Source organism: Mustelus asterias, chromosome 4, assembly GCF_964213995.1.
Source record: "Mustelus asterias chromosome 4, sMusAst1.hap1.1, whole genome shotgun sequence".
Classification (NCBI taxonomy): domain Eukaryota; kingdom Metazoa; phylum Chordata; class Chondrichthyes; order Carcharhiniformes; family Triakidae; genus Mustelus; species Mustelus asterias.
In genome coordinates, this window is record NC_135804.1 from 51,521,439 (window position 1) to 51,547,297 (window position 25,859).

General features: G+C 41.0%; 1 protein-coding gene across 4 annotated transcripts in view; it reads right to left on the minus strand.

Annotated features, from left to right (window-relative positions):
- Positions 1 to 418: 418 nt before the first annotated feature.
- The window catches only part of tmppe (transmembrane protein with metallophosphoesterase domain), a 28,277-nt gene continuing 2,836 nt past the window's right edge, over positions 419 to 25,859 (minus strand). For 3 of the 4 annotated variants that reach the window (XM_078211011.1, XM_078211009.1, XM_078211010.1), the window contains exons 2-5: positions 21,946 to 22,056; positions 19,526 to 19,691; positions 17,879 to 18,018; positions 419 to 3,860 (exon numbers count right to left, since the gene is read on the minus strand). In XM_078211011.1, the coding sequence (XP_078067137.1) occupies positions 3,670 to 3,860; positions 17,879 to 18,018; positions 19,526 to 19,691; positions 21,946 to 22,056 (608 nt within the window). In that variant the 3' untranslated portion in view covers positions 419 to 3,669. The remainder of the gene's footprint in view (positions 3,861 to 17,878; positions 18,019 to 19,525; positions 19,692 to 21,945; positions 22,057 to 25,859) is intronic. The other variant, XR_013497616.1, reaches the window with a different exon arrangement.

Sequence of the window (25,859 nt, forward strand, 5' to 3'; positions counted from 1 at the left end):
ATTCCAAAATGGTCGTTACAAATGGTGCAATGTGTGTAACGTTTCTCTGACTGTATTGAAGTATCTCAAAGGGCAACATGACTTATGTAGAAAATCGGAATATAATTGCAGTGACTGTGATGGTCACTTTGAAATGTTTGCAATGTTCTTTCAGATATTTTACAAATAAAGTATATATTTTTACAAAACAAATGGAATTTTGGGGTCTCAAATGTTTTGTTTTCAGTCTTTAATTCTGGTAAATTACCCTTAGAAACGGCAGGATTGAAAATCCCTCAGCCAGCCAATAATTCCACCTTAACTATCACTGCTCTCTTAAAACATCCTTCACTTTTCTTTTGTAAAAAGAGTGGCTGTTAAAACACCCTCAACCTTCCCTTGTCATCAGAGTGTTTGACTTTATTAACTCTAGCCCATATCCTTCAATTCAACTTTCCATGTGGCTAAATGGGTAATAACTCCCATTTTGGAAATGGAATACACTTCTGTTTTGGTAGAATAATATTTATTAATTTTCAAACAGGAAAAGGCAAGATTCCACAGGATAAAATTACCACAAAGTCCAAAAGTTCTGGTAAACGTATTTAGTTCGCCACTAAGCTTTACAGCATTTCAGGACCAGCCTTTACATATAACCAATCCAACATTGTTGTTCTACTGCAGATTTTTGTTATGCCTAAATATTAGATTTAGATTTGCTTCTTCTACTTTTCTTCTACCTGTGTATAAAAGTATTCTGTACCAATTGGAGCTGAAAGCAACAAAAATAACAAGTATTCCTAAAAAAGAGGCATGCTGTTGAAACTTTTCATCTTGCACTTATCAGGACAGATACAAGAATGCCAAATTTCAAAGGGAGCAACAATTGATACTGCATGAGAAAACAGTGCTTTTCGGTTGGCAAGTGGACTCTGAATGGTCAACATGTTCCTTGGAGGATTTAGTGCACTTTTTTTTCCACTTGTGCAATGCCTGGACATATTCCTTTTGCTTCTGGAGGACAAGGCCCTGCATAGAAATATATGTAGCTTCTAATAAGCACAAGTGAGCCACATCGTGGGCCCAACTGATAATTTTAAACTGGTCACTCGTGTAATTGTTAGCATACTTAGGATTATTCAACAAGTGCTGTCTAATCGTGAATCACATCGAACAGCAGACATTATGTTCTGAGTTTTGCAAGCACAGAATAGTTTTGGACAGTCAGTACTCTACCTATTGTGAACAGCTCAAGGGATGTGCTGTCTGATATGATCCGCCAGTCATTGGGATGTACGGTCAACATACCTGGCATCTCACAGGCACTGAAATTCACATACCATGTTACTAACTTGTGTGGCTGGCAGAATGTCTTTTTGGCTTGACAGCAGCATCCTATTACTGGAAAATAGCAACTGTGTGGTCATCTCAACAAATTGATCAACAGGTGAATCTAGCTGTTTTACGCTGCTACTGTGCAGTAGCAACACAATTGGTATTTTCCAAGAACGGGATGCTGCTGTCAAGCCAAAAAGATATTCTGCCTCTCGCACAAATAAGTAACGTGGTACATGAGTCTCAATGCCGATTCATTGCCAGAAACGGGGATTGCATGACCCAACAGATCATATCAAATGGCATGTCACTTAGCTGTTCACAATAAGAGTACTGACCATACTCAACCATCCCCTGCTTGCAAAACTCGGAACATAACATTTACTGTTACATGTGATTCCACAATTGGACAGCACCTACTGAACAATCTTGAGTATGCCAAGAATTACAAAAACAACTAATTTAATAAGTTGGACACACAATGTGGCTTATTTAGGCTTGCTAGGATCTACATATTCATATGCAGGGAATTACACTCTGTAGGCAAAAGGAACATGTCCAGGCTTTTCGTCTTTTTGAATTAAATAAAAGCACAGAGGAAAATAGTTTCCTGGTGCATTCTCCATATTAACGCCTCAACTTGAGTCCCCTTGCCAACTAATTTGCACCCTTTTCTCACATAGAACAAGTTTCTGCTCCCTCTGGAATTTGGCATTCTTGTATTTGTCCTGATGAGTGCAAGGAAAAAGCTTTGGCATCTTTTTAAGCAAATACTCAAGCAATACTATCAAAAAGAACAAGGTTGATTTAAAAACAAAGTGTCTCTTCCAAAAAGTAATAATTAGCTTCTGGTGAAAGGTGCAATATCAAAAATATTTGGCCCAGTTTTTCCATTTCCACTTGCTGAGGTTTTGAGTATTTCATTTTGGTTCATATATACATATTTCCTTTATTTTTAATTAAGCTTATCCTCCCCACCCTTCTTTCAATTAATTAAACTGTTGAAAATTAACACAAGTTTAAGTCTAGTCAATTCAAAACGGAATCCTTGAAATTAATTGATAATTCACTTTTTTTGCAATAATTTCCTATTTCATTTTGCATAATTCAAATTATTGGACAATTCAACTTTTAAGCATTTTGTAATCAAAACTTAAAGGGACCAGGAATTAGATTTCTTTAAATGTTGTTTTCTATGACTTGACCTGGTTGCAGAGAGCTTCTCGTTGGATTTAAAACATCTGGTCAGGTAATCCTACTCAGATTTCCACAGGCTTACTGTGGAATTTTGCAGGGGACAGGCAACTGCAAAATCCATCAGGCACCAAAAAAGAAGCAAATATTTGGTAACCTACATTAGTTTGTCATACATAAATTTATCTAAAGTGGAAAATACTTTCAGCACATAGCCTATCTTTATCAGAAAAAAGAGTGGTATTACAAAATTCTCCTAAAAAATCTGCAATAATAATTCAGTGTTAACCATTTTTAACTTTCAGGAAGCGTGAAAAGTATTACAAATTTGAATAAATTGCAAGGCATATCTCAGAGACCGAAATACAATGAAGTATAAAGTCAAGACAAATGACTTAAAATTACATCAAGAACAGTCTCTAATATTTACATACCCAATGTCAAACAATGCAATAATTAACGTCACCTCATATTGAGGAATTCAAAAGATTACCAATAATTTAGGACATTAATAAACTATAGTAACAATTGTGGTAATTTCAACAAATAGTAAATTGGTACAAAAAATGGACATACAAAACTAGGGGACAAAGTGCTTTCAATTTAGTTTGGATTCTAATGGAAGTCAGCGAAGTGAGAATAAAAGAAGAAAAGCACAGTAGGCAATTTTTCAAAAGGCACTGAAAACTGTCCAATTATTTTTGAACAGTGTGCCAGTGCCATGAATTGGATCCAGCATCTGCCACATATTGAGTTGCCGGACTCCGCATGCTGCTGCGAGTTGGCACAGTGTGGACGGAGACTGGAGAGTCATTCACAGGCCCTGCTCAATCAATCCTCAAGTATTCAGTAGGGGAGGCCAGGAGTCACACTCTCTAACCTGGAGCCCACAAAAAGGATGCAAATGTAAATATGACAGGCAGTGCTGCTTTGTACCCTCACCCTCCCATCGTAACTGCTTTGTTGTAAGGGATCAATCTTAGTGACAATAGTACAGTCATTGGCAAACTGTGTATTGATCTACTCAAAAACAATGTATTCATGTTATTTATTAATCATACATGCTAATTGCCTACTCATTCTTCAAACTCACTGCCCAAAATACACAAATGTGCAACATTCATGATTCTTAAAAGGAGGACCTGCAGAATGATAACCAGTTCATCCAGTCTTAAAGATAATTTCTGTTATTTCCGCTCTGCTTCCAAGTCTCATTGGAATCCCATAGTAAATTGTCCCAGGGGTTACGTACACCAAACTGTTCTCACCAACTTTGTAAAGACCTTCAAAGTATGGATTCAAAAAATAAGCAGCAATTGCCAGAGGAAAGATCTGCCCACCATGGGTATGACCTGTTGAAAGGAAGAATAAAAAAAATTAGATGTTACATTTGTACTAATAATTCTAAACAGGAGGATTTAGTGAATTAAAATAATGCAATCAAAGTGGTGTAACACATGTTCACTACACCTATGATGCCCAGATCTTTCACAGATAGAGTGCATAATCAGTCTTGTGGACTCAATATCTTTCAGTTTGTTCCCTTGTAAAAGATACAGTTGTACCCAATTATGTCTATGCTCAGTGTGCCAATATACACCTCTATATCATGCAATCACTTCGCCATCTCATGAATAAGTTGAACAAGTTGGGCAGCATGGTCGCACAATGGTTAGCACTGCTTCCTCACAGCGCCAAAGGGTTCAATTCCGGCATTGGGTAACTGTCTGTGCGGAGTTTGCACATTCTCCTTATGTCTGCGTGGGTTTCCTCCAGGTGCTCCAGTTTCTTCCCACACTCCAAAGATGTGCAGGTTAGTTTGATTGGCCATGCTAAATTGCCCATTAGTGTCAGGGAGATTAGCAGGGTAAATACGTGGGTTACGGGGTAGGGCCTGGGTGGGATTGTTGTTGGTGAAGGCACGATAGGCCAAATGGCATCCATCTGCACTGTAGAGATTCTATGGTTTTTAACTATAAGAGACGAGGCGCAGAGGACACACACACATATCATCATGCAAATAGAAGAGTAAGAAATATTTTCTACATTATAATAATCTCAACATTTCAAAATATTCATTATCTTTAAAGCACATGAGATGGCCTAGTGTGAAAGGCACTAAATGCAAGTCCTTTCTTTCATATAAATGCAACATTTAAGCTAATGAGACTCAGGGAGCATAAAAGTAGTAAAGAACAGTTCTCCTGATTGAGAATCCAATATTTCTTTACTTGCAGGGAATCCTATTTGCACATGACCGAAGAATTAGCAGGAATAATTGGGGCATCAACAAGACTGCATTCCACCCATTCCAAAAGAGCTGCTTTATGTAGTTTATTCCTATTCACAATGCCTTTGAACATAATTCCCTGCTGTAAATACAGCATCAAATAATTTGTGAATGGTATTGACACGGGGTGGGGTGGGAGGAATCTTTCGGTCCGCTTGTGGCAATTCCTGCAGAAAGTTTGGTGGACCATTTAAAGATCAGGCATTTCTAGTCACGGGGCAGACGCAACTGGAAAACCCCACCCAGGATTTTTTTTTGCCAAGTGGTTGTATGCTCCTTTACAATACCAACTACATTGAGTACTAAAATAAAGAGCACCTGATGAAGTCTGTGAATGCCTTACCTAGCAAACAAACTTCCATGAAGCTTTTAATCACCAAAATAAAGCCAATTCACTAATTTTGCCTGACAAACCCTCTGGAACTAAAGGAATCACTCAAAGGCTTTCCTGGAATCTTTATAAGGTCAGTTAGCAAGATTATAATCCAACTTTGTTTTCCGCTCCAAAATTTTGCTCATATTCTCTTTTGTTCTGAAGGCAATAACTCATCAAGAACCCACAGTACCAGTTGATTCCAATGCCTTTATCACATGTGGAACACAAGGATGAGAGGGCATTGCAGTGGAGCCTGTACCTGTCCTGACTTGATACTCAAACAGGCACAACACATGGCTTCCTTCTGCACCCCACCTCACCATTAGTTCATCTTGGGATGATCAGCATTTCCACCACTGTCCTAGCTAAGATCGTAGTAAGAAGTCTCACAACACCAGGTTAAAGTCCAACAGGTTTATTTGGTAGCAAATACCATAAGCTTTGGGAGCACTGCTCCTTCGTCAGATGGAGTGGAAATGTGCTCTCAAACAGTGCAAACAGACACAAAATCAAGTTGCAGAATACTGATTAGAATGCGAATCCTACAGCCAGCCAGGTCTTAAAGGTACAGACAATGTGGGTGGAGGGAACATTAAACACAGGTTAAAGAGATGTGTATTGTCTCCAGACAGAACAGCTAGTGAGATTCTGCAAGCCCTGGAGGCAAGGAGACTTCTTACTGTGTTCACCCCAGTCCATCGCCGGCATCTCCACATCATAGCTAAGATCAGCATAGACCAGCATTCAAGACTGGAATCCTCAGGCCTACGCAACTCAGCAATACATCAGTACATCTGATTATTTCAGTTTATCCATCTTCATTATTTCCCTTCCAGTGGTTCTATGTTTTACATCTTCTCCAGTCCACGAAGACAGCCATAAGTTCTGCCCTCAGGCCTTCATTGTTGCTTCTCTGCAAATAGGAAGCATGCAAGACTGACACTCCTCCAATATCAACTCCTTTCTTGTATAAAGTGACTGCTTACATTAGCAGTCTCAATTTGAAAATTACTGAGAAAACAAGGTTGCAAACCTGTGTCCTGCCTGTCCATGACAAATTGGCGACAGCCAACAAGCTGCCTGTAAGTCAGAAGCATTATATTTCCCGTGCTAACTGCACAATGGAACAACATAATCCTGTTTCCATCTGACAACCTGTAAATGGGGGGGGGGGGGGGGGGGGGTTAATTAAGTAACAGATCTTTTATTGTATGGATTATTTAGCAAGAGTGGAAACATAACTATAATCTTTAATATAGGTTGATGGGTGGACAAGACTGCAGCTCTTTAATACATTTTTAGCGTAATAGTGATGCTAGTGTCTGACTGCTGACAATTGTAGTGAAGTCATTATGTCAGTATGTCTGAAATCAGTGCAAGGAATGGATCCTTAAGCAAGTGCCACATACCCAGCTGCATGTAATCTACCATGGTTTCTGTCACATTTCAGTGCAGAGAAATATTCTAACGTTATTAGATTCTATTTTTAAACATGAGACCACCACCAGTCAGGCTGTCAGACAGTACAGCAACATCCTGTGTCATCAAGGCAGCTATTCCTGGCAATCTAGAAGCTAGCATCAACATTTCCAGTGGAAGGCAGCAGGTGATTTTGGGGAGATAAAGGGGGTAATTGTAAATAATTTGGCCTTTTCGTTGAGCGCACTGCAATTCTCTGGATTGCTAGTTATTCTCCTCCACGTCAAAGACAAGTGGCATGCCTGCTGATTGGTCCACAAAAGTTGCGTAGGGCCCCAATTTTAAGTATGGAATAAGGCTCTCGCTTGTCACAGACAGAAGCATCTAAACCCATTTCAAGTTGCCCCTTGAACTTTTGGTGGTCATTGAACAAGTCCTTGTTTAAAATTAATGTATTTACCTACCATCCCAGTTCCAGTGCAAAAGGGCAATGGGCCTTCAAACGACACCATCGTAGAGCGTCGGATATCAAACAATGACAAGACAGAGTACAGGAATGATATAGAGAATCTGGTGAACTGGTGCGGCGACAATAATCTCTCCCTCATTGTCAACAAAATGAAGGAGATTGTCATCGACTTCAGGAAATGTAGAGGAGAACATGCCCCTGTCTACATCAATAGGACAAAGTAGAAAGGGTCGAGAGCTTCAAGTTTTTAGGTGTCCAGATCACCAACAACCTGTCTTGGTCCCCCCATGCCAACACTATAGTTAAGAACGCCCACCAATGCCTCTATTTTCTTAGAAGACAAAGGAAATTTGGCATGTCAGCTATGACTCTCACCAACTTTTATAGATGCAACATAGAAAGCATTCTTTCTGGTTGTATCACAGCTTGGTATGGCTCCTGCTCTGCCCAAGACCGCAAGAAAACTACTGTAAGGGGAAAATGTAAGGAAAGCACACTTAAAAGGCTGCCTGGCACAAAGAGTTAACTGGGAAAGGAGCCAAAAAAGCAGACACCGGCTCCCACTTATCAGAAATCACTTTAAATCAAAACCTAACAGACAAGCCATTTCTAAATCACAGACAGTGAACAAATCACAGACAGTAAACAAACACCTCAGGAAGCCAAGCCGAGGGTCGAGACATCTTTTAAGATAAGGAAAACCCGAAACAAAGGGAATAGATTAGCCATAGGAAGAGCGGGAAAATATGAATGCGAGGAAACCGATTAACACCTGAATGAGCCGAAACCAACCATTGATAGATACAGACATAAGGAAATGTACCCATTCATAAGAACAATACTATGTTAAATGTCTATATCTGTTTGTACCTGCCAAAACGATGTGATAATGTTCAAATCACCGGTCCATCCATTGTGTAAAGAGTGTAAAGATGGACCGCTCCCGACATTTTACCGAGAGAAGGTCTACTACAGACATGTGCCTTGTCTCCACGGAGCTCCGTTAAATAAATCGTATTTTCTGAATCTCGAAGTCTGACTACTAGTGGATTTTTCCCACAAGAATTGGCGTAGTCGGCTAGGATCCTATTACTGGTGAGATCGATTGGCCACGATCGCAACCGGGGTAGAGATCGCGGAATCTGTGAGAGTCAGACTGGATCAGAAAATACAGTTTATAAGGGGGAAATATTTGTACTGTGTATTTGTTATAGTGATAAGTACTAACTGCTGATAGTAATAAGTAACTGTGATTTGTGCTGATCGACAAAAGGACAAGGTTGTGCCTGTCTCAAAACCTCTGCCTTAGACTGGCTATTAAGAGCAGAAATCTGCCACGTGAAGGTCAGGAATTGAAGTGAGTGAGAGACACCAAGGGCACTAAAGGATTGTGAAGCACAAAAGGGCAGAAGTCGGTTTAACATCAAACTCTGTAGTGGCGAACAGACGCAGAGGTGCCATCTGATTGCATGAAAGTATTGAAAAGTTGGGAACTGTACTGTCAATGTTGTGAAAAGCGGGGCGGAACAGGAGTTTGATCAACTCTGACCTAAACCGGACTCTGGTGGAGAAGCACATTGCCGAAGTGGTAATCGTGGAAGCTGTGAGTATAACTTGAAACCCTGTAACGGCAGTGAAACATGGTGTGAGAATAGCAATAGTGGCCGGGGATAGTGAAGTCCCTACGGTAGAGAGCACACTTTGCTAAGAATAGTAATAGTGGCCGGGGGTAGTGAAGTCCCTACGGTAGAGAGCACACTTTACTAAAGAATAATCGTGGCCGGGGTTAGCGAAATCTGCGAAATGGCAGATAGTGGAGTTAAAAGGGGATCTGCAGGTTCCCTGATTGAAATCTACATGACAGACAGGAAGGAGTTAATAAAGAGAATGCAAAACGATGGCTGGGATACTTCTCAAACCTTAGAGCAGCAGAGAAAGTGGATAGATAAAGAAAAAAGAAACAAAACAAAGAAGATTGGAGTAATGTTAACACATCAGTTAGCAGGTCTAATTGAACAAGTAGTTGCCTCGACTAGGAAATGGAGGGAAGATAAAGAAAGAATTAGAGAATTAGAATCCCGAGTGAGGGAACTGGAAAAGCAAAACCAGGTTTTAGAAAGGCAGTGGTGAGAAGAAACTGATCGTCTACCTTCTTATGAGTCTACCCAGCAAGGACCAACCGCTCCCTCAGAGGAATGGGAACAGCTGGAACACAACTTAGCGCCCATAACCCAAGGGGGAACAGCAGCGCGACCAAAAGCAAATTATAACCCATTACCCCAGGTGAGAGACAGCAGATAATGGCTTCCCTGGGCAAATTACAAACTAGAAGCGTGAACACTACATTCTGGGAAGAATTAGACACGATCTGGGTAGGACACCAATTACACCTAAGAGACGTACACCAGCTGGTCAGGGCAGCCTGTCCAGCGGATAAGTGGAGGCAGGTAGTAGGTGGACCCGCTGCCCCTATAGCACAGGACTATAATGGGGGACGGTGGACACATGTAATCCCCCTAACAGCAGAGATAGATGCCCAACAGGCACCCTTCTTACAGTTTAAAGAAAAAATTCAGAGGGTCTTAGGGAATGCTCCCACTAACTGGAGCAGAATTACCACCACAAGGCAGCTAAAGGGAGAAGGAGCTTCTGAGTACGGGGAATGACTGTTCCGGATATACCAAGAGTGCTCAGGACAAGGGAATCCAGGGCGAGGAGATCGAGCGTTCATCCAGGCTTTTAAGGATGGACTCTCTAGTGCTCACCAGATCATCCTAAAAATGGGAGTGATTATGTCCCAAGATTACGATGAATTGGTGGAATGGGCTAGTGGCATACCTGGAGGTGGATAGGAGAGATCTTAGTTTTTGTATTTCAGTGTGTTTGTGAGATCTGGAAGCTTGTCGAATGTAGGTGGTTGTTGTTGTTGTATTAGATTGAGAGCAGGGAGCTGGAGAAGCCTGTTTGTTCCTGTGGAATGTTTGTTGCAGGCAGTGGGTGCAGTGCATTGCACCTTGGTTTAGCCTCAGGGGGGCTGGGAGAGTGTTAAAACTGTTAAAGATTAAAGTGATAGGATTTCTTGAATTTACTTCTGTTTTGAGTTAATTACAGTTTGGAAGAAAGAAGAATAAAAGCGACCGTCTTAATCAACGTTCTGTATTCTCTTTGAATGTTTTACTCTCATCCCAGTTTGAAATGTTAAGTTTGAATGAAAAAGGATGTGCTGTGGAATGACTTTTGGAAGCTTCCATGTGTGTTTAAACAAAGTGGTTGCGTGGATGTTTTGTTGTTGTTTGCTTTAATGTTCTGATGTTAAGAAAGGATTTAAACCTTGGAAGGAACCATGTGCTCTTTCCTTTGTCTTAAAGTAGAAATTATAAGTTAGTTGAGAAGTTAAGAGAAGAAAATAAGTTATTTTGTGGAAAGGTAGAAAAGCAGGAACAAAAGACTGAGGTAAATATATTGTCTATGAGTCAGTTTAAAGTATATCAAGTCAGTGAAATACAGTATTAATCGCAGAATATCGCGATTTACGAACGTCAGATAGTTTAGTATTCTGAACTGGTTAAAATTATGTACTGCCGTCGGAATTTCATGTGCCATCTATTGTTCAAGGTTTGCCAAATATAAAAACACTGCAAAGCTTAAAATCTAGCCAGTTAAGAAACCAAAATGTTCCTAATCAAATAACTGGTATGTATTGTACCTACTTTGATTTTGATTCGGCGCCTGTTATTTTCCCTGGAGTGTGGGGGTTTTGATCTGGAGCTCAGTTTAAAAATGGAAATGGCTTGAATTGAAAGGGTTTGGATATCACGGTTACGATGTGTAAAGTGGTATGATACAACTGCCGCTTGATTATTTTTATTATACAGTATAGCACTGCCATATAGACACAAGAATAACATCAAATCCTGAAAAGCCTTAACCAACTTTGTATGATATATTCATATACTATATATTGTGTATTGATAAAAACATAATTATTTTGTGAAGTACTGTGGTGCGGCGCTTACACGCAAACAAATGATCAAATTAGAGATAATGTAAGAGTACATCATATAAAGATGGGATCTGTATGGCATGTGATTTTAATGGGGAAAGCGATGTCTTTTGATAAGATTACATACAAATGAATGGATGTCCAACTGCAGCCAAAAAAGGCCAGTTCAAAATGTTATTTAATTCACACTAAGCTTTCTATGGAAGGGGGATATATAGTTAAAATGTATAATGCACGAGCTAAAGCCATACAAACATCAGGGAGAAGGTGGACAGAGGTATTGCCCACTATTTTAAAGAAATTAAGAGCTACCACAAACCAGACAACCGGATTAACCCCTTATGAGCTAATGACAGGACGGGCGATGCAATTACCAGAAAGCATAACAGGTGGGACCGATGTCGGTCCACTAAAAGATAAAATCAAGAGCTAAAAGGGATGCGCAAATTGGTAAAGGACAATCAGGAAATAAAAGATGCAGAGAGAGAGCTTGAATTGCTCCCTGACATCCCAACAGCGGGAAGTCACGTCCTAGTGAAAACATTACCCGACAAACCAGGGTTTGCACCAAAGTGGAATGGGCCATATGAAATTATAATTAGTGGGGACACCTGTGCCTGTATAGACATAAGAGGGAAAGGTGTCTGGAAGCACTGGACGCAGCTGAAATTATACAAAGGAGATAAGTAGCTAAATTGATGAACTAACAGAACTGCTTTCCTCAACACAGGCAAAGACTGCAAGCAAGAGCCAGCGTGCACGGGTTAATAAATAAAATAACTTGTAAAGATTAAATTATAGTGTTAAGTGTGATATATGACTGTTGCGGATATGTATGTAATCGCGTATGTAACTGTATTATTTTGCGTTGTGGCAACTGTAAATTTAACTGGGCTGGAAGATAACTTGTTTTACAAAGCCCACATACACCTACACGGGAATCGAACTGTATGTTACCCGTTAACACAATCTGTAGAAGCCCTATTTGTAGCCACCCCTGGGTGGACCCCTCAGGACTTATATACTGTAGATACACTAGATACACCCTGCATGGGACAAATTGGCAAATATAAAAAAGGTATACAGGGGAGATGTGTGGGACTTGTAAACCCCACAGATCCTGCATGCGGGGGGTCCCAACAGGTGGGAAGAAAAGCTTGTTCAGATACTGCAAGCTATCCGCTTTGTTTTACAGGGCAGGGATGGGGATGTGCCTATGCCTTAGTCCCTAAGAATGATTCTTGTGTACAGACACAGTGTGTCCGTCAACATTGTCGGATTAACAAGGGACAGATTACTTGTATTTGTGATGAACGGAAATGTTTAAATATAACCGCGGGAAGACAGCTTATTTGCGGGCAATGTAATGGAACTCACGTAAGCTCAGCCAAATGGACATACCCCTTTGATACTTATCAGGTGGTGGAATCAAACAGGAAGCCAAATAAACTGAACAATTGGCAGTATGAGCAAACTCATAATTGGGACACTAAGTGTTACCGGGCTAAGAAGGGGTATGTATTCCTCTTCAATGGTACCTACATGACAGAAACACCAAACCTCCCAAGCCGTTTTGCGGTAGGAACAATCGGACCACTGACTGTTCCATGCCCTCAGAAGGGGTACATTCGGAGGAGAATAGTAACTCGGGCTATTAGCAGGGAATTCTGCGCTGACTGGGAAGCCCCGGGTACACTGGGATCCTCACTGGGGTATGGGTTCCTCGGAGCTTTATCTCTGGGGGGGGTCAGCCGGGGTAATTGGAGCAAAGAATAGAAACCATATTGTTTGTGGACTAACAATCCTGGGAAACAGCACTTCAAAAGCACTGGAGGCTGTTAACCAAGAAATGGCTGAACTAAGATTGTATGCTCAGCAGACACGATACGCAGTGGACTACCAGTTAGCACAAAAAGGGGGAGTATGTGCAATCATAGGCAACAAATGCATAACCCATGTCACAGACAAGTCTTACAACATTACACAGGTCATCAATGACATCAGGAAACAACTTGATAACTTTAGACAGGGACCCAAGAGAGGAAGTAGTTGGCTGGCATGGCTGGTGGGGGAGTCCTGGGAGTCGTACCTGTTACATGGATTGGTCATACTCATTGTCATTATAATTGTCTGTTGTCTTACTGTGGGATGCCTTAAAGTCTGTTTTAAAATAATGTTGACAAGAATTGTGCCAGGAGCCAGTGTGTACATCGAAGAAGAGCCCCTAATGAAGATCCCTGAAGACATCGGAAGAAATGAAGATACTGGAAGAAATGAAGACATCGAAAGAAACAAAGAAGGAGAGAAGAACGAAAAATTGTATATGTGAATGTATAATTGTTGGTCTGGAGATTGTTGAAGCTATAATCCGACCAAAAGGAGGGACTGTAAGGGGAAAATGTAAGGAAAACACACTTTAAAATGGCTGCCTGGCACAAAGAGTTAACTGGGGAAGGAGCCAAAAAAGCAGACACCGGCTCCCACTTATCAGAAATCACTTTAAATCAAAACCTAACAGACAAGCCATTTCTAAATCACAGACAGTGACTCATAGCAAACAAACACCTCAGGAAGCCAAGCTGAGGGTCGAGACATCGTTTAAGATAAGGAAAACCCGAAACAAAGGGAATAGATTAGCCATAGGAAGAGCAGGAAAATATGAATGCGAGGAAACCAATTAACACCTGAATGAGCCGAAACCAACCATTGATAGATACAGAGTTAAGGAAATGTACCCATTCATAAGAACAATACTATGTTAAATGTCTATATCTGTTTGTACCTGCCTAAACGATGTGATAATGTTCAAACCACCGGTCCATCCATTGTGTAAAGAGTATAAAGATGGACCGCTCCCGACATTTTACCGAGAGAAGGTCTACTACAGACATGTGCCTTGTCTCCACTGAGCTCCGTTAAATAAATCGTATTTTCTGAATCTCGAAGTCTGACTACTAGTGGATTTTTCCCACAACACTACCAAGGTCATGAATGTAGTCCAATCCATCATGCAAACCAGCCTCCCATCTATTGACTCTGTCTACGCTTCCCGCTGCCTCGGCAAAGCAGCCAGCATAATTAAGGACCCCACGCATCCTGGACATTCTCTCTTCCACCTTCTTCCATCGGGAAAAGATACAAAAGTTTGAGGTCACGTACTAACCGACTCAAGAACAGCTTCTTCCCTGCTGCCATCAGACTTTTGAATGGACCTACCTTGCATTAAGTTGATCTTTCTTTACACCCTAGCTATAACTGTAACATTACATTCTGCACTCTCTCATTTCTTTCTCTATGAACAGTATGCTTTGTCTGTATAGCGCACAAGAAACAATACTTTTCATTGTATGTTAATACATGTGACAATAATAAATCAAATCAAATCAAATATTGTCCACATAAAGTCACAGGTCATTATGAACAGCAGGTGTTCCTCTCTTTTAAATTCAAATACCATATTCTAGAAACTCTCGTCACTCTGTTGAAATCAGAATTAATTGCATTGCGTCCAACCATAATTCATTCTTTACCAGATGTTTGAAATGTGGAAGTCTTTGCTTCCTTCAGTCTTTCCTTTACCCCAAATTCTACTTTTAAAAAGCCAAACTTAGCAATGTTCAACCAATGCTAATGAAATTATTTTCTTTTCTCGCCTACTCTTTTTAACCTTGGTGTACTGCACCATGGGCCTTGCAGCTTAACTTAGGTTCTTTAAAAAAAAATCTCCTTGCCTCACTGACATGAGTAATACCTAATTTTAAAATTCTGTAAAGCTGTTTCGAGCCTTTCTCTCCCCTCCCCATTCTTTCCAAACTGTCACAATGTTAATGTTTCTAAATTCAAGTAATGACTCAAAGCTACAAATAGCATATTTGTGAAATAAACGAACTAACCCTCTCTCTGTACGGGATTTACCACAATTGCAGAAAACACTCGTGGCATTTTATTTTGAAAGGCCTTAGGACTGCTCATTATACCATCTCTGATCAGCCACCTCAGCATTCATTACAGCGTGGTTGTAGGAAGCACAAATTAAAGCTATAAGTACCATAACGGCCTTGCTGTTATCTTAAGGATCTGTGAGCACTCTGGATGTATCATTGTTCTTCCAAGCTGTTTGTACTTCACCAGCTTTTCTGGATATCTGAGAAACACAAACTGATTAATGACCGACGCTGCAATAGTGGATGCCACCAGAGGCGGCCTTTCACTCTACAATATTTACTTTGTCCAGCGTCCAACTATTGTGTCATGTATCTTAAAATCCCAGCTGACCACTCAGTGTCAAGTTATCTTCACCAGTGAAAAGTCAGTCAAAACCAAGTGACTGCAATATTGTGTGTCCTGTGGTTTACTGTTGGTGGACAAACTCTTCAGTCACAGGTGCCAAAACTCTCGACTTGGTAATCAGATTAAGTTACATATAGGTAAGAAAGTTGCAGGGATCACTGGAAAAGCTGGAGTCAGCAAGACAGAATAGATGCAATTGCCACTGTAGATATTCAATGTTCTGCACAGCTTATATCTGCTCTTAGGACACTAATCCTGCTTGACAGCTTTTAGCCGAAATCCATTGGTTTCTTTCTAAACTCTGCATAATGCTGAGATGCAGAAGTACGGATTCACTGAGGTCCATTACTCCATTCCCTCCAACGCTAAACAGATATGGCTTGGGGCAGTTCAAAAAGAGTTTGCTATCATTTAAATCAGGTGGTTCTGCAAATACCCGGAACGTCGGAGCTGTTGGACATCTACTGCCACAATTGTCAGGATAAAGCATAACTTCACACAATAATTGTCTGTGACTTGATTAGACAGGGCCTTAGGTAGTGGCCTGAAAATGGTGCCGGGATCACCGTTTAAGAAACATTTCATTTATGCTGGTGCTCTGGCCGTCACCATCTTGGATGAGATCCTGAGAAGAGTGATCAAAACGCCCACTTGTTCCAGATGGGATGGCACTTGTAATATGGAAAGCAATGTCATATAAGATTCCATTGGATTATAAAGCCACAGGAGCAGAAGAAGCAGGCCATTTGCTTCAATAAGGTCACCTCTAATTCTTCTAAACTCCAATGTGTACAGACCCAACCTATGCAGCCCCTCCTCATAAGAAAATCCTTCCAAACCAGGGATCAACCTAGTGAATCTTCCCTGGACTGTCTCAAATGTCAGTATATCTTTCCATAGATAAGGGAACCAAAACTGTTCACGGTATTTCAAATGTGGTCTAACTAGTGCCTTGTATAGTTTTAGCAAGACGTTCCTGTTTTTATACTCCATTCCCTTTGAAATAAAGGCCAGCATTCCATTTGCCTTCCATATTACCTACTGAACTTCCATGGTAGCTTTTGTGATTTATGCATAAAGACTCCCAAATCCCTCTGTATTGTAGCTTTCTGCATTCTTTCTCCGTTTAAGTAATATTCAGCTTTTATTCTTCCTACCCAAGTGCAATATCTTCACATTTTCCTACTTTATATTTGATCTGACAGGTTTTTGCCCACTCACTTAGCCTGTCTATATCCCTCTGTAGATTCCTTGTGTCATCTTCAGCACTTGCCTTCCCACCTATTTTTGGCAATAGTTCATTCACTTCCCTTGTCCAAGTCATTAACATATATTGTAAATAATTGTGGCCTCAGCACTGATCCCTGTGGTGATTTCTGATTTCTCAGTGTAGCATTTTCAGTTCAGTGTAGCGTTCTCTATAGGTCACCAGCATCAGCAGGGCAAGCAACATTGTGATTCTTTAACCAATCAGATTTTAAATTCCTCACTGAGTCACAATCTTATCTAAACCAGGATCTATACATTAGAATACTTAATTTATAATAAAAACCATGTACAAAAAGTGAAATAAAGGGAGGGAAAAAAGTTCTTCTTGAGAAGTGCCTTGATGTTTTATTAAGTGCTAAAAATACAAGCAGTAGTTAGAAAGAGAAAGTAAAGGTTTATTTTAATTTTTGAAATGTACAACAATGATTAAATTCTGAAGAAAAAGGACTTCAAACTGGTAAAAGAAAGATTTCAGTGCCAGAGAGGATGTTTAGCAGTAATTAAATCTTACCACACCATCAAAATTCACTTACGCCCAAATGCATCAGTCCTAACTTTTGTTGGCATGTTTAGTGGATAACTATAGACAGGTTCTGAAACTTCCCACCCTTACACAGATTTCAATCCAGAATCTATTTGCAAGGTACTGCTGGAGCAAGGCTTGTAGCGCAGCAGGGCACAGCAGACAGCAACTTCTTGATTTCTGTGTTTAGCCGCACATGTGTGGACTCAGGAAGTCATTCTCTAATTTAATTCATAAGAGTGGAGTGCAGAAAGCCTCAATATTATTCTTTCTAGTAAATCTGGACCATAGTTTTTCTGACTACAAACAACATTTCATTACTAATAAGTCTCACAAGCAGGCAGCTTGGAAAATACAGAAGTAGACTCAACAAATCCTACAGCAGGACTTCAGCAACTAAGTAGAGTGAAGATCTAAAAGGCAGAGTGTTTGTGCAAGCTATACTATTTTAGTCAGAGCAAAGCATTAACAATTTTAAAGGCCAGAAGTAAATTTGATTGTCAAAATATTTACAAAAGCTTTGACGCTTTTTATGGAGAATGGCAGCATGATAAGAGGTCATTCAGATCTCGGCTTTTAACTTTACAGTAATGTTACAGGGAGCAGATGGGAACCTCTAACTCAAATAAACACTATTTTAGGTGTTGCTCTAACAATTTCACATTGTTACATCAGCTATTTTTTTCATTAAAAGATGAAATTAAACAGGTTATAACAGAGGGTGTCCATACCTGAGAGAATCAGGCTAATGTCTGGCCTGCTTTGTAGGGCACGTTCAGCAGCTTTAGGCTGGTGTGCCAGCAACACTACAGCATCTTTGGTACTGCAACCATCCAACGCTTTCTTTAAGTCCATACCATGTCCAGGATACCTACATAGAAAACACATCAGTCAGACTATGAGATTATAAGGAAGTTGTCAATATTATACAGTTGGAATGATCTAGCCTGTTCCTTTAGTGTCCCCATTTCTGTAGGATATAAAGAGGGATAGGATTTGTTCATTGTCTCTAAGCTCGTTCAGAGCCGGATTCATGCTCTTCACTTTCCAGTTCTTCTGAATTACTAACTGTTGGGTTCCTCCAACATGGAACAAAAACCCAACCCTGTATATAATGTCACACCTCATTCTGCCCAAGGAGCTTCCAATAGACCATCTGGCACAGACGAATTGCAAACGGACATACATTTGATATGCCAACCTTGTTAGTGGAGTCAGTGGGTTTGCTGAGACAATGCTTCCTAAACACCAGACCCTCAATGGCATCCCTTTCAACCCATAATGGCTGTGATATTAGCAGTTCCGAAAACAAGGCCAAATTCCAGGCACTGGATAACCATCCTTTGTTGAAGTCACTGTGGTGAAGGTCATAGAATCCTACAGTACAGAAGGTGGCCATTCAGCCCAGCGAGGCTGCACCGACCACAATCCTACCCAAGCCCTATCCCCATAACTCCATGCACTTACCCTAGCTAGTCACTGACACTAAGGGGCAATTTAGCATGGCCAACCCACCTAACCCACATATCTTTGGACTGTGGGAGGAAACCGGAGGACCCAGGGGAAACCCACGCAGACACGGCACAGACCCAAGCCAGGAACTGAACTTGGGTCCCTGGCGCTGTGAGGCAGCAGTGCTAACCACTGTGCCACCACACCACCCTGTATGTCCTGAGAATAAAATAAAACACCAAGTAGTCAGTATCACCACAAATCTACACAATGTGTCATTTGATTTAAATGCTTGCGTCAGGATACTAACAACTAATGGGAAGGACAGAAAAACCCAACACTAACCATGCATGCAGCTAAAATCAAAATCTCACCATTATCTGACAAGAGTTTGTCGCCTCTGGTTTTCAATTTCACTATTTCCACTCCAACCTGGAAGTTAGTTGCACTTTGTCTGTCCCTTTAACCAACCTCTCAGAAAAATGATGCTAAAAGCAGAACTCCCAAAGTTGTGTACTATTTTTGTAATGTTTATTTTTGGTTAAAAGTAGAGGTCTGAATCACATAGGAATGTGTGGCTTGAAGCTTAATGGTCAGGAAAAGAAAGTTCACAAAGTTCAATTTTTACAAAATCCGTTGTGATTACCCTTACACAATCCTGCATTAAGATTCAGGGAACAAATCGCTGACTTATGTTAAAAGGGAAACTGATAAAAAATTCCCTTTTGCTTTTCGTAAGGTATTTTTGATGGGGGGGGGGGGGGGGGGGGGGGGGGAGGGTGTGTGTGTGTGTGTGTGTGGTGGGAGACTAGCTGGGATATGCCAGATATTTGACTTTCTCAGAAAAGCTGTTGCATTCTAAGCCTTTGGAAGACATTCCACAAAGGCTGAGTACACAGTGCCAAGATGGAAAATGAAGAACTTACCGTAACATCTCTGCTTCGATGTCATCAACTCCAGCCAGACAGAACCAGTCCTTGTTCTCACTGGGGCTGTAAATCTTGACATGTTCATTGTGGAGTGGCCGGATTCTTAATGTCTGCAGATGTTTAAACCAGTTGGTGATGTCAACACTGTAATAGTCGTGGTTACCTGGGAGTCATTCAGAAAGATGACTTGCACATTACTATTGCTTATTCAGCCACACTTCCAACAATTGCCTCAAACTAATGAGGTCAGAATGCCAGAGAGAAAAAGGAGAAAGTCCTTGCCAATATTACAAAATCTAACAACAGTAAAAACTTGAAATCCCTAGCAAGCAGTGCAAACTAAACACAGAAATCCCAGTAATATTAGCATAATCTAAACTTGAAGATCCTTGAGGCACTGGGTGTATATTAAAGATGGGAATTTTCCTCATTCATTCATGGGATGAGAACAAGACAGGCTAGGCCAGCATTTGTTGCTCAGCTTCAATTGCTTTCTTGAACCCCTGCTGTCTATCTGGGTGTAGGTATGCTGACAGTGCTGTTCGAAAGGAAGTTCCAGGTTTTTGACAGCAAAGTGATGCATTTCTAAGCCAGGATGTTACATGACGGAGGAACTTGCCGGTCGTGATGCCCTGTCCTTCCAAGTGGTCGAGGTCATGGCTGCAATTTAGCAACAGCAGCAGACTACCAAAAATTGGATTTGTGCTGGTGAGAATCTCGAGCACAATCCTCCCTATCCCCCCCATCAACGACATGATCTGGTTCACACCCATGAAGGGCGCTAACCTGATGATACTAAATTTAACTATTAGCAGGCTTAAATGCCACCACTTCTACCCTCACCGTATGTTCCCACCCACCCAGTGTGATATCACGCTGCCGCAAATCACTACTGGTTTTCAAAAATATTGAGGTATAGCCCGCAGGTGGTGCAGGATATGGCTGGGCAGTGTCCTGGCAATGCCAAGAGCAGGCCCTCTGTTATGTGGGGAGGGCAGAGCCTGTGTTGCCAGTGTGCTTAGGCCCTGTCCTTCCAGCTGGCTGTGTGATCTTCGCCAGCACTTTGAAATTGCTCAGAGTGCTGTTAAATCAGGCGAGCAAAGGGCATCCGTGAAGCCAGTCAGTTTCACACAACTTTCTCACCTAATCCAACATTCTGCAATCTTGGGAAAACTGCACCCCATGTTTGGAACGTTTGGAAGGTGTTGTCGAAGGACCCTTGCTGCAGTGCAACGTAAAGGTGGTAACACTGCTGCCACTGTGGAGAGAGTGAATGTTTAAGGTTGTGGATGGGGTGATGATCAAGTGGGCTCCTCTATCTTGGATGGTGTTGAGTTTCCTAAGTGTTATGGAGCTGTGATTCATCCAAGCAAGAGGAGAGTATTCCATCACACTCCTGACTGGAACCTTGTAGATGGTGGACAAACTTTGGGGAGTCAGGAGATGAATTCATTTGACATAGAATTCTCAATCTTTGACCTGCTTGAATCCACAGTATTTGTATGGCTGGTCCAGTCCAGTCTCTGATCAATGCTGACGATGGAAGATTCAGAGATGGTAACGTCATTACATATCAAGAGAAGATAGATTCCCTCTTGTTGGAGATAGTCATTGTGTTCAAGATGGAGGAGTACTGATTCATCAGCTGAGGGAGGACATTAGGTGGCAATCAATCAGCAAGGATTTCATTGCCCTTGTTTGACCGAATGCCATGAGACTTGTTGAGGACTCCTTTCCAATAACATACCACTTCACTGTCACCTCTGTTGGGTCTGGGTCAGAAGATGAATTATTTGACATGTAAATCTCATAGGTGGGATGGACTATACAGAGGTATGGTGATCGAGTGGTCTGGGACATTGGATTTAAGGTACGAGTTGGTGAGTATGGCTAGGCAGGCTATTGCTTGACTAGTTTGTGGGGCAACTCTCCTAAATTTGGCACATGTCCCCAGATGTTTGTGCAGAGTCCACCGCAGTATCAATTGGACAGGGTGTACCCTTTGTAGCTTCCGGTGCCTAAGTCAAGTGCTGGGTGGTCAGTCAATTATATATTTTTTCAGCTTTTCTGTAGCCGGGTTTGGAATTTTGATTAAATCCATATTTACCATGCACACCTTGTTTTAATATATCTACAACACACCTGTTTGGAAAAAATGCTTTACAAATTACTCAGCATGTGGTGAATGGTAATTTTTCTAATTAAAGAAGTTTGTTTCATCCTTAGACCACTCGCAGGTTCAGGGAAAGTTCTGCCTTCCCGGACTAACTAGATTTGTAAGTTTCCATTTTGCATACTATGACATTCAAAGTGATAATTCACATGCTTAATTCCTACAATTCCCAATTTTTCAAAAATTAAGTTTACAAATATATGGTTACAACGTTCGTCACTTGTTAAATGAAGGGAACTTTTACCTGTAACAAAGTATGTTCCTAATTTTGGCATCAGCTGTCGTAGTGGCTCTGTGGCTTTTCGGAGGTTGACTACCTGAGAGTCTGTGAGGTCACCAACAATCACAATGATATCTGAAAATCATGCAGTTAATTAGATTATGTTTGCTTTATCACAAATATAACATGAATCATGGCTCAATTTAAATAATAGTTAATGACAAAAAGATACTTCAGAGAACTGGACAACACTTTCATTATATTTGCTTTACTTTGACTTTCCAAGAATAATTGTAACAATGAAACACACCAGTCACCCAGCCATGGCAGCATCTATCTACTCACCTTGAGGAACTAGCACTAATCAGTTACCAACTTTGTTCCATATCCTTTCACTCACCGACCCAATCTAATGCTCAATACTGACAGTTTCTGCCTCAACTACTAAACCCCTGCCCCCCCAGGAGTGAATTTCACATCCTCACAACTCCGTGTGAAGAAATTTATCCTGCCTTTCGTTCTAAATTCGGGAGGAACTCTGTGCCATACAAACCAGGGTAACGCTAAGTTACAATTACAAAATCAGAGAACTGGACAACAATTTCATTATTGTTGCTTTACTTTAAAGTTAAAGTTTATTTATTAGTTACCAGTACATTAACAGTGCAATGAAGTTACTGTGAAAATCCCTGAGTCACCAAGCTCCGGCTTGTTCGGGTACACCGAGGGAGAATTTAGCATGGCTAATGCACCTAACCAGCACATCTTTCAGACTGTGGGAAAAAACCAGAGCACCCAGAGAAAACCCACAGAGACATGGGGAGAACGTGCAAACTCCACATAGACAGTGACCCAAGCCAGGAATTGAACCCGGATCCGCACTGTGAGGCAGCAGTGCTAACCACTGTGCTACCATGCTGCCAAGCGCCTTCCCAGTAATAATAGCCTCAACTAAGGTCAGAATAGGAGTAGGACAATTGGCAACAACAGAGGAAGGCAAAAAAATAAATCAGGATATGCACACAAAGGTGACAGGTGAGGACAGGATTAATTTGATTTCTGATATCCCCACACACAATATACGCCACCCCCTCCACAACCGCGCCCCCCCCTCCCGACCTCAATAAAACCCTGAAATTGGCTTACTCCCCAACTTCGGTTACTTATGAAGAAGGTACAACCCTAAACTGCAACTCAACTAGTATCCCTCAGCCAGGTAGATTGTAAGTGCTTCAAGAGTAAATGCCAGTGGCCATTAAAGAGGACACATGGCACCCCATGTCCTATTATCACAGGAACTTAGAAATTAGGAGCAGGTGCAGACTATAAGGCCCCATGAGCTACTCCACCATTCAATATGAGCATTGCTGATCTACTACCTCAACTCTACTTTCCTGTTCTCGATACGCCTTGATTTACTGAGACCAAATTTCTGTCCAAGCCTTAAATATATTCAAAGATGAAGCATCCACAGGCATCTTGGGTAAAATTCCAAAGTTTCACTAATTTCTGCTGAAAAAATTTCTCATCTCAATCCTAAATGGTTGACCCACGACCCCCCCACACCATAATGTAAGATTGTGCCTGTGTTCTAGGTTCCCCAGGCAGGGAAAACAATCTCTCAGTGTCTATCTACCCTGTCAAACCCCTTCAGAATCTTGTATGTTTCACCTCTCATACTTCTAAACTCTGGACTGGAAAATACAGACCAAATTTACTCAGCCTCTCATCATAAGAGAACCCTCTCATCTCCAGGAGCAATCTTAAGAACTTTTGTTGTACAGCATCTGATACCAGTACATCCTATCTTAAATGTGAATACCAAAACTGCACACAGCACTCCAGGTATGGTTTCATCAAAGCCCTGTGCAATTGTAGCAAGACTTCCTTATTCTTGTACTCCAATTCCCTTGAAATAAAGGCCAACATACCATTTATCTTTCTAATTGTTCACTGTACCTGCATGCTAATTTTTTGCATTCTTTGGACAAGTACATTCAAGTCTCTCGGAATATCAATATTTAGAATTTTTCACCTTTTAAAATGATTATTCTTCTCTATTTCTCAACCAAAATGAATAATCTCACATTTTCGCACATTATACTCCATTTGTCACCTTCACGTAACCCGTCTATATCACTTTGTGTCCTCCTCTTAGCTTACATTCCCCCACAGCTTGTACCGTCAACAAACCAATTAATATAGATTATAAATAGCAGAGGCCCCAGCACTGATCCTTGCTGTATTCCACTAGTTATAGCCTGCCAATTTGAAAATGCTCCAATTATCCCTACTCTGCTTTCGAACCATTAACCAATCCTCTGTCTGTATTAATGTTTGACCCCCAACTCCTTGAACCCTTATCTTTTAACTTTTTGTGTGGCACCTTATCAAGTGCCTTTTGGAAATCCAAATACACTAAACTACATCTACTGGTTCCCCATTACCTACAAAAAATTCTGATAAATTTATCTGATTTCCCTTTTATAAAGCCATGCTAATTTTGTCTGATCGTGCTTTGATTTTGTAAGTGCATTGTTAAGATCTCCTTAGTAATAAATTCCAACATTTTCCCAATGATTGATGTTGGGCTATCCAGTCTGTAGTCCCCAGTTTTCACTCTCCCTCCTTTCTTGAACAGTAGTGTAGCATTTGTTAACTTCCAATCTGCTGGGACCTTTTCAGAATCTAGGAAATTTTGGAAACTCATAGCCAGTGCATCCAATGTCTTTTTCAAAACCCTTGGATTTAAGCCATCAGGTATGAGGGGTCAGTTGGTTTTTGACCCTGAAGTTACTCTGAAATCTTTCCCTTGGTTGATATTAATTACCTTTAGCTCCTCACTCTCATTAGCCTCTTGGTTACCCTGGTATGTAATTTGTTTCTTCTACTGAGAAAAGATGTGAAGATGCCGGCGTTGGACTGGGATGGGCACAGTAAGAAGTCTCACAACACCAGGTTAAAGTCCAACAGGTTTATATGGAATCACGAGCTTTTGGAGCGCTGCTCTTTCATCAGTTGAGTCACCTAATGAAGGAGCAGCGCTCTGAAAGCTCGTGATTCCAAATAAACCTGTTGGACTTAAACCTGGCGTTGTGAGACTTCTTACTGAGAAGAGAGACATTAAATATTGGTTCAATGTCTCTGCCATTTCCTCATTTCCCTTAAGTACTTCTTCTGTTACTGGATCTAGGGCAGTGCTTCCCAACCAGTGTGCCATGAAAAAAGATTCAAAATGATTCAAAATTCATGTAACTAAAACTAACCTTTGTCTTCAGCTCAATGGTTGGCATCTCTAAGGCCAGACAAATCTTGGGCCTCCTGCGCAAGCACTGGCTGGAAAAGAGCTGCACGTGCATGGTTACATTTTTTATGCACATGACCAACAGGACATGGAGCTGGAGACAAAGATGCACCTGCACAGAAATCGAAAACTCAAAAAGGGTGCAAGAAGTGAGAAGCAAGAGAGACAAGGGTGAGGTTTAAACAACAGGTGAGAGCACAGGGAGAAGTTAAAAATGAAATTCCCAGTAAGGGAAGAAGACAAAGAAAATAGGTGGTGTGCCTCAAAATGTTTTTATAGTATCGAGATGTGCCATGACATATAAAATATTGGGAACCACTGCTCTGAGGGACCAACATTTACCTTAGTTATTTTCCTTTTTACATACCCATAAAAGTTCTTGCAATTCATTTTAATATCCCTGGCATTTTTTCTCATTACGAAGTCTCACAACACCAGGTTAAAGTCCAACAGGTTTATTTGGTAGCAAATACCATAAGCTTTCGGAGCACTGCTCCTTCGTCAGATGGAGTGGAAATGTGCTCTCAAACAGTGCAAACAGACAAAATCAAGCTCGATTTTGTACTTGATTCTATACTTGATTTTGTCTGTTTGCACTGTTTGAGAGCACATTTCCACTCCATCTGACGAAGGA